General features: G+C 44.6%; 1 protein-coding gene and 1 pseudogene across 1 annotated transcript; both read left to right on the forward strand.

Annotated features, from left to right (window-relative positions):
- The first annotated feature begins 5,521 nt into the window (after window positions 1-5,521).
- LOC124700359 lies at window positions 5,522-8,858 on the forward strand. Its single transcript, XM_047232502.1, has 3 exons — window positions 5,522-5,662; window positions 8,183-8,378; window positions 8,544-8,858. Exons 2-3 carry the CDS (start codon window positions 8,190-8,192, stop codon window positions 8,646-8,648), a joined length of 294 nt encoding a protein of 97 aa, XP_047088458.1. The 5' UTR covers window positions 5,522-5,662; window positions 8,183-8,189; the 3' UTR covers window positions 8,649-8,858.
- A 460-nt stretch (window positions 8,859-9,318) lies between these two features.
- On the forward strand, window positions 9,319-9,934 carry LOC124697271 (annotated as a pseudogene).
- The last annotated feature ends 248 nt before the right edge of the window (window positions 9,935-10,182 follow it).

A 10,182-nucleotide genomic window follows, 5' to 3' on the forward strand; every position in this document is an offset into this window, starting at 1 on the left:
GCCCACCTATCGGGGCCACCACACACCACCACACTTGCCCGCTGCCACAAGGTAGCCTAGCTCTGTAGGCCCGCCTAGGTCTAGATGGGTAGAAGCGGGCTTGGAGCTCGCATCCATGATAGCAGGTGCGCCTCCACCGCGGGGAGGCCGCACCTCCGCCGACATCGCCGTGTCGCGGTCGCCGCCAGGCCTTCGTAGCACCTTGCTGACAAAGCCACCACCGAAACACGCACCGCCACCGCTAGGGAAGTAGCCGCCACGATGCGAGGGAGGACCCCATAGCCGTTGTCGCCACTCGGGCTTCGTCCGATGGGTCTTTCAGTAGCGGCGAGGAGGAGGGGAGGGGGTTGGAGAACTGGCAGCGGAATCCCCCCATGTCACCTAGGGTTGGGTAACACGGGAAAGTCTACAAGCAACTTGTATGCGTGTAGCCTTTTTTTGAAACATTTTCTATTAAAAGGACAGCATGCCGCCTCATTTAAAATCTCCCAGTCTCCTTAGGTATCCTGAAAGGAAAAGAGTGCGTCTGGTACCCGTTGCCCATCATCCCAATAAAGTTACATCATTCACGAGCTTGCTAAGAATGAAGCTAGGGGGTTCATCGCCCCAAGTACAAGACCTACCAGAACTACACGAATCTCTAGCAAGCTCGTGTGCTACTTGATTTGCTTCCCTATTACAATACTCAAAATACACATTCCCGAAACCACTCCATAGGATCATACAATCATCATAGATGGCTGCAGACGAAATCGCTGAAAAGCCTCCATTCTTCATAGTTTCCACCACTTGAGCACAATCAGTTTATACCGTGAAATTCTCAATACCAATTTATTGTGACAAATTTAAACCATCTCGAAAAGCATAAGCTTCAGCCATAGGTGCATCAACCACATGCGGTACGAAGGTTTGTAAGCATGCGATACAACCTCCAGTACAGCTCTAATAACCACTCCTGTCGCACCCTTCCCAGAATCTTCGTCAAAATCTGCATCAACATTAACAAAAATCTTACCTTCAAGTGGTTTTTTCCAACCTTTTCTTTGTTTTGCATCAGATTTCTTTAATGAAGTCACATAATTTTTTGCTAGCACCATAATTGACATAGCTGATCACAGAGGAGTTTGAATGTTCTCACCATGAACCTTCTGTCTTCTCTCCCACCATATATACCAGCTTGCAATAAGCACAAGTTCAGCAAAACCCACATTATCAATGGAGGGAGGCGCCCTCCTCGGCATATGATCTCCTCCACCACTACAGAACCGGGTCTTTCTATGTTAATAACACTATCCAAACTTCTAGTCAAACCAAGACAGCCCCAAACTTCTTTTGCTCTTGGACAAGTAAACAACATATGCTTGATATCCTCACAGCTTGTCATACATAACGGGCAACTCCCTATATGGCGATTTGCTGGAACCCCACGGCATGGAATCATAGCATGTAGAACTCGCCATCCAATTTTTTTGATTTTACTAGGAACTTCAAGACTCCAAAGTTTCCACCACACTGGATTATTTGACCCTTCAGCTATACTCTCATTCCTATTGCTTCTCCCAAATTTATAATTCCACTGGAAATAGTATGCAGACCGAACCGAAAAAAGACCCACCTTATTGTAGTGCCACGCCACAAAGTCCTCCCTATCCGGGGTCAGGGGAATTTGCATTATTCTATGGGCATCAATTGGCCAAAAGATATCTTGGATAATATCTTCATCCCATGTATCATTAGCAGGATTTATCAAGTCTGACACTCGGGTAATAATGTTTGTGCCTCTAGAAGTCATGATCTTCAAATTATGACTTGATGGTATCCAATTATCCTTCCATATATCAATTTGGCTTCCATCACCAACCCTCCAGATACAACCCTTTTTAAAGCAATCCAACCATGCCAGAATACTTTGCCAAGTAAAAGAACTACCACTCTTCGGATTTGCATTAAGTAACCGACCATTTGGATAATATTTCACCCTCAACACCCTTGCGCATAAAGAATCAGGTTCACTCAAAAGCTTCCAAACCTGCTTAGCCAACATAGAAAAATTAAAACTTTGTAAGTCTCTAAAACCCATACCTCCACTTTTCTTGGGGATACATAATTTCCACCATGCCTTCCAATGCATATATTTTTGCTCTTCCTCGTCGCCCCACCAGAATTGAGAGATGGCGTCTGATATTCCTTTACAAATGTTTTTCGGAATCTTGAAAACCATCATCGCAAACACTGGTATTGCTTGAGCAATAGCCTTTATAAGAATTTCTTTACCTCCCAGACTCAGCAATTTCTCCTTCCACCCACTTATCCTTGCAAGAACTCTATCCAACAAGTGTCTAAAACATTCACTCTTGTCTATCCCCACCATCGCCGGTAAACCCAGATATTTGTCATTAAGAGACTCAGTCATAATGTTCAGAATCTGACAAACCTCCATCCTCTCTTCAACAATAGTATTTGGACTAAAAAATATACTTGACTTGTTTTCAGAAAAATTCCTGCCTGAACTAGCACAATAGCTATCAAGAATATCCTTCAATTTAAGTGCATTCTTTCTATCCGCCTTAATCAGAATCAAAGAGTCATCAGCGAATAGAAGATGAGAGACCATTGGTGCATCACGACAGACCTGTACCCCTTCCAATTATCCTCTCATTTCCACCCCCTTCAGCATACTTGATAACCCCTGAGCCACCAGCAAGAAAAGATACGGTGACAAAGGGTCCCCCTATCTCAAGCCTCTCGAAGGTATGAATACATCTGTTTCCATTGAATTGAATCTAAGATTATAGTTTACCGAGGAAACACAGACCATGATCATATCCACCCATCTTCTATCAAAACCCATCTTCAGCATTATTTTACTCAAATAACTCCATTCCACCCTGTCATATGCTTTGTGCATATCAAGCTTAACAACACATACTCCTATTTTGCCCTTCTTTTTCTTTATAGCATGGATACTCTCATATGCAACTAATATGTTATCAGTGATTAATCTCCCCGAAACAAAAGCACTTTGATGATCACTAATAATACCAGGCAAATACCTCTTTATCCGATTTGACAGCATTTTGGATATAATTTTATAGACCATATTACACAAGCTGATCGGCCTAAATTGTGTGACCTTGTCCGGGTTCTCAATTTTGGGAATCAAAACTATGGTTGTGCTATTCCATCCATCAGGGACCTAAATTCATTTTAGATTCTCTGGGCTGTCTTCATTTTACATATCACTAACTATTAAATTTTGGGAATCAAAACTATGTATGCAGCCTTGAAAAACTAAGGTTTGGAGTCGTCTATTGCATTTGCCACAGTTATATTCATATAATATTCAAGGATGCTCAATCGACAAGTGAGCTTATCATTTGGTCATCAATCCATGCTTTTTAAGCAGGGTGCCAACCCTTGTGCGTTACTCTTGTTTTTTCTCTACATTAATGTTTTTGTTTAGCATGACTCCAAAGATTTGTTTAGCGGGAGCTACATCGGTGCTTCAACTCCAACATTTACATATGCCCGACTTTATATATGTTTTCCTAGGTCGTAGAATAGATGGCGGTGATGGCACCATGTTCCAATAAATTTCCGTTGTTCTTTCTCAACCTCGACAGAGTTCTAATTAGCAAAGCTTAGAAGCAGGTGGCACGGTATGGCCGTACCATCATACTATGGCTCCGTCGGGTTTAGGGTTTTGTGGTCGGGGTTATGCGCGCTTCCCGGTAGCGATGGTGTTGGCCTTTTGTGATTCTTTTTGGTGTTTTAAAGCTGAGTGTGTGTGTGTGGATAGAGGACAACACGTGGATCATGCGGGTGTGGGGGGACATCTCCGCTGACGTGCCCCAAAGTCTTGATCTCACCATTTGTGGTGGATCGATACATCGAATTTGATTAAGGATAGTTTTCTATGAACGTGTTCCTCGAGATATGTGCACCGTGTCAATGCCGGACGATGGTGGGCCATAATTTTCTTTAGTATAGGGTACTTTGTGAAATACTTGAAGATGGTAGTATTCGGGACTATCTTTCTATGTGGCTTCAACATTTGTGTGCGTTGTAGCACCGGTGTTGTTTAATGGAACATGTGGCTTAAAATAAAAATTAAACACGCGACTTAAAATTAAAAGTTCATATTGTACATAATAGTATCATGTCATACTCGCTGTTAATTTCTAGAGATTTTTTTAGGACCATTTACATAACCTTTTAAAGTTGATACAATAGTATCATTAAAGGATGGTATCACTATAATTGTCAAGGATGCTCAATCCACGAGTGAGCTTATCATTTGGTCATCAATCCAAGTTGAGAACCAACCTAGGGTTAAATGGTTAGGAGGGGAGTGGCACCTCCAGCCCACCAGAGTTCAAATTCCAGATTTAATATTTTGGTGTCTCATTAAAAGATGGAATATTATTCAGTGGGAGGCGACGTTCACGTCGACAGCGAGGCGTTCGTAGTGACTTCATCAATCTCAAGACCCGCTGGATCAGTTTCTTGTACTCGGTCTCTCGAAGGTACTCATAGGGGTAGGGTGTGCGTGCGTTCATAGGGGTGAGTGTATATACGTTTGTGTGAGCGTCTGCTTCTGTACCGTGTTTCGCCAAAAAAAACTCCATGCTTTCTAAAGGAAGGCGCCAACCCTTTGTGTGTCACTCCTGCTTTTTCTCTATGTTAATTTGTTTGTTTAACAAAACTCTAAGGATTTGCTTCCCTATGTACTACTGGGCTTTTAGGGCTGCTACAGTTTGCCCCGTCCCTCTACTAGGAAGGTGGCATGTCCCTCACCTCTTCGCGTACTGATGTTCATTGTTTTCCCATGTTGCAGAATTAGTGGCACGAATGGCGCCACGTTCGAATGAATTCCCCTTGTTCTTCCCCAACCTCGAAAAAGTTCTAATTAGTAGAGCTCAGAAGCAGGTGACCCTCTATGGTCGTACCCTCATACTCTATTTCCATCGAGTTTGGGGTTTGGTGGTTGGGGTTCTACGCTTGTAGGTGGCGATGGTGTTGGCCTTTAATGATGTTTTCTTAGTGTTTTCAAGCCGCGGGCGTGGACAAGAGGACAACACATGGATCATGCTGACATGGAGGATATCCCCACCGACAAGTGCCTCAAAATCTCGATCTCACCATGTGTACTGGATCGGTACATGGAATCTTATTAAGGATAGTTTTCTATGGATGTGTTTTTCTACATAATTTTCTTTAGTACCAGGTCCTTTGTGCTTTAGGGCATGTGCAATGGGGTTTTTTTTTTTTTGACAGAATACTTCAAGATACTGTGTTTCAGACTATCTTACTATGTGGCTTCCACGTTTGTGTGCGTTGTAGCACACTAGCACTGGTCATCTAATTTGGGCCGACATTGCTCAAAACAAAATCTAACTTGGGCCGAAAAGTCATTTCCCGAGATCAACCTGAACCTTGCGGCTCGACGGCTTTCTATTTCTTCTCGTTGTTTCCGGTACCGTCTTGCCTTTTCCTTCCCTGTCCTCCAAGAAAGAAAACGCTCTTCTTCGTCTGGAGAGAGGAAACAAAACAAACTGTCGCCTCCTTCCCCCTCTCAAAATCCCCGGCGGTTCCCCCCTCTTCTTCGTCGGTTCTAGCCAGGCGCACTCCAGACCGATCCTCGCCGCTTTCCCATCCCAAGGTAACAAGAACCGATCGACCCTTGTACGTATTCACCTGTCTGATCCATCTCTGCATGTCCTTCCTCGCACGCTGTCAGATGGGATGTGATTTTGCGCATCGAAGGCTGCAGTCCGTGTAGGCACCATGCGTCACGAGCAGAGCTTCTTTCTTCCTCTTTTTGTTTTTGCGGTAGTGCTTGGAATCTCAAGAGAAAGCGCAAGACCGGTAGTTGTTTGTCGAAATGCCCATGTGGTGCTGGGGAACATTTTTATTTGGATTCTTAGAGCATGTCTAGCAGGCCCTGCTTTTCTGCCCCATAAAACGCGAGTATTTCGCCCTGTATAAAAAAAATGCTCCTAGATAGATCGTTCCGTCTAGCAGACCCGTATTTCATCCCGTAAATTCGAAAAATTTAAAACCCCGGGAAACTTGTTCATATTCATAGTTCATAGATAGTCGATCATACATACGGATCAACATATATACATACGGAATTGCGCGATCCTCCCGTGCCTGCGCCTCCTTCACGGCGGCGATGGCCGCCGCCTTCTCTTCTTCCTCCGCCCTCTTCTTATCGGTGTCGTCCTTGAGGGATGCTGCTATCGCCTGCAAGAAGAGGGGGTCTTCCTCCTCCTCCTCCTCCTCCTCCTCCTCCTCCTCCTCCTCCTCCTCCTCCTCCCGATGCGCGCCGGCGGTTCCGCTCCCACTCGGTGCGCCACTTCTCGAAGTCGGGGCCGCTCATCGGCTTAAGCGGCGGATCTTCTTTGTACCAGCGCCCGCCCGCGGCGAACTCACGGAGCTTCGGCGGGACGTACAGGGCGCCGGCGTACCTGCACGCCGCACGGCGGCTCCCGGCGGCGGACCGTTTGCATTGGAGCCGCCACGCCTCCTCGACGGTGTCCGGCGCCGGCGACGCGGTACTGCTTCGGCGCCCGTACATGCCGACCGGCGGTTGAAATGCGGAGCTAGGGTGTGCGGGATTTCTCGCCGGAGCTAAATGGGAAGGCGGCGGCGCACGGTAGAGCTAGGGTTGCGAGTGAGGGGTTAACCCCTCACTCGCACCTTCGCCCGGTATAAGTAGGGGGCAGCGGTGCGGATTTCCTGGGCCCCGTATTCCGCCGAAACGGGCCGGCCCGAATACGGGGCCTGCTAGACGGCCCAAACCGCGCCTGCCCCGTATCCCGCCGGAATTTTACGGGGTGGGCGGGTTTTAAGGGGCCTGTTAGACATGCTCTTATATACCTTGGTCAAAGAGATTCCTGTGTCTCGATTGTTGGGCCTGAAGGTATGGGACTTCGTCCTCAAGTTAGCTAAAGATGAAAACCAATACTCTATCTGGGGTGTTCAGCTAACGTGCATGCCATATTGTCACGGGCGATCAGCTTTACTGTACTGGCGAAATTTCTGAATTTATCAAGTTCTACATGCTGCAGTAATTCCTATTTCCTAATACAGTCATGTGTTTAACATGCATTTAATCAAGCACTGCATTAAATTCTTGGTTTATCTCGTCACCGTTCATGAAGTCGAGGATTGAACGATTGAAATTTATATATGTGTATCCTACTGCTTCCTGGCATTCTTGTACTTGAGGAATGCCTAAATTATATTAGTTATAAGTATCCTGCTAGATAGAGAGAAGCAATTATGCTGCCTCTGCTGCCTTTAAATATATGATTTGCATTTTGAAGTGACAAGGATGTTAACTATTTTCTTTATGGAACTGGCATAACTACATGTTTTACCACTTATTGTTTGAGTTCATCGTGCATGATTTAGCAAGACCACACTTAAAGTGGTGTTGTCCTTGCACAACTGCTTACTTTACAAACCATTGTAACACATCCATGCTAAAAATGATGTTTCTCCAAATGAACCGTGATATGTGCTCTATAAGATGCATCTTAGATGTAAACGGTTTATATAGTGTTGATGGAAGTATCCACAACATGCTTATACTTTACCCATATTTTTTTTTAACCTTAAGTATGCTGATGAAGGTATCTTTTATTCATTAGTTCTATAAATGCCTCCTTTTTACTCGTCGTCTTACCTCTTCGGAATCAATTGTTCTATGTCAATCAGATAGCGCCAATTGTTTGCTTCATTATTTCACTTCAATCTTCTTGTTTACTACTGACACAACAAATGATCTCAAACTAGTGGTACTATATTCATTATTTTGTTTCATCTATCTGTTTTGCGTCACATATGTCTGTCCATTCCAAGTCCCACAAAGTATATAACATCTGTTGCATGATTTCCTTAATTCTTTGCCGTATTTTCTTCAGTACCAGTTTAAGCCTTTCTAGAGAACTCTTCGTTCATCAAGTATATTAATGCTTGTTTTTGTCTATACTTGTGGTACTTAAGTATTCCTGATGGCATACGTCCTTTAGCTCATGAACATTTATGTCTGTTCCCTGATGTAATGTGAAGTGCAGCTGCAAACATGCAGAAGTTGACTTTCATACCCATATTACCCTGATCTCTTCTTCGGAATATGTATAACAACAGTTTTCCCTTTGGTGTGTTTCAGCTTTGAGATGGATTCCACCAATGCACAGCCTGAAGGTTCAAAGCCATCTGCTCCCCAAAACCCCGCCATGGCTTCGTGCCGGAAGAAGAAAACTGATGATGCTACCTTCCTTGAAGATGTGAAAGAGCACATCGACGAGTTCATCAACGCCTCCATGGACGAGCACAAGACCTGCTTCAAGAAGACCATTTCGAAGGTAGCTGCGCTGACACCGAATCTCGCACCACACTGCACATGCAGTGAGCAACCTATACAAAACATTAGCAAGATGCTGAATCTCACAGTTTTTTTCTTCTGTTCTGCCATCTTTTCTTCATGTGTGGATTGATCAAGCCTTTTTTTTTTCCTCTGTGTTGGTCAGATGTTTGGCATGTCAAAGATTGTTGCGGAGCGGTCCGCTGCAGCAGCAGCAAAGGAAGCTGAAGTCGAGAGCGCTTTGCCTCTTCAGACCAGCGTGTCCCAGTAGAAGAAGGCATTGGTGGCAGCAGCTTTGGTTCTTGTATCACTAGTCTAGCTAGTCACTAGCTGCTGATATTGCTTTTTCCGACAGTTGCTGTATGAGCAATTGAGCACCACTATAAATTTCGTCAACGAACCTTTTTTTCTTAGATCTTGTAACAAACCTTGAATAATAGCAGCAGTATGTAACAAACCTTGGACTGGATGACTTTCAGGAGTATCTCAATTATCCTGTGTCTCGATTGTATTGGCCCAAAGGTATTGGTCTCCGTCGGCATTCAAGTTATATAAAGATGAAAAGTAATACTCTGTCGGTGGTGTTAAGTTAACTTGCGGGAGATCAGCTTACAGTTTCTATTTCTGAATCTGTAAAACTTGACTGCGTTCTGATCCATTCTGGTGTTTCACATGCATTTAATCAGGAACCTATATTCATATTTAGTTTCATCCATCTGTTTTCTGCGACAATGTGTCTTCGTCCACTCCGAGCCCCCACGAAGGAAACTGGAAACAATCAAACAACTGCTGTTGCGTGATTTCCAAAATTCTTTGCCGCACTATCTACAATCTCAGTTTAAGCTTTTCCAGAGTACTCTTCGTTCGTCAAGTAGATTAATGGTCTGCGGTTCATGCTTGTGGTACTTCAATATGTCTGATGGCATATGTTCTTTTACGATATGAACAATTATGCCCCTTTCCTTATACAATGTGAAGAGTAGCTGCGAACATGCAGAAGTTGGTTTTCATATCCATATTAGCCTGATCTCTCTTCTTTAGGTTATTCATTATATATATAAACAGTTTTCGCATTTGTTTGTTTCAGCTGCATTGAGATGCAGCAACGCACAGTCAGAAGGTTCAAAGCCATCTGCTCCCCAAAACCGTGCCATGGGGTCATGCCGGAGGAAGAAAACAGGCGATTCTACCTTCCTTGAAGACGTGAAAGAGCACCACGACGAGTTCATCAACGCCTCCATGGATGAGCACATCAGCACAAGACTTGCTTCAAGAAGACCATTTCGAAGGTAGCTGAGGTGACACCCCATGGCATATGCAGCGAGCAACCAAAACATGATGATCAAGGCTTTTTGCGCTGTTCTGCCATACCCCCCCCCCCCTCCCCCTTCACGTGTTGATGATCAAAGCTTTTTGCGCTGTGTTGTTCAGATGTTCGGGATGCCAAAGATTGTTGCGGAGCGGTCAGCCATCGCAGCAGCGAAGGAAGCTGAAGCCGAGAGCGCTCTGCTTCTTCAGACCAGCGTGCCCAGTAGAAAGAAGGCTGACATTTTTTAAAATAGATGCTGTAATTAACATTTTTTCTTAGATCTTGTAACAAACCGTGAATAAGAGCAGCAGCATGTAACAAACCCTGAACTGGAGCGCTGACAGTTGCATCCGAGTTTGGCCCGTCTCACTTTGCTACAATGATACCCAATATAGCCCACCAACAACAAGAGAAAGTAGCTCTTGCGATTGTTTTGGGCTGATTCGTTAGCGTTTCCTGACGCAGCTGCTATTCCGGTTCATCCAAAGAGTATTGA

This window comes from Lolium rigidum, chromosome 3 (assembly GCF_022539505.1).
Source record: "Lolium rigidum isolate FL_2022 chromosome 3, APGP_CSIRO_Lrig_0.1, whole genome shotgun sequence".
Lineage (NCBI taxonomy): Eukaryota > Viridiplantae > Streptophyta > Magnoliopsida > Poales > Poaceae > Lolium > Lolium rigidum.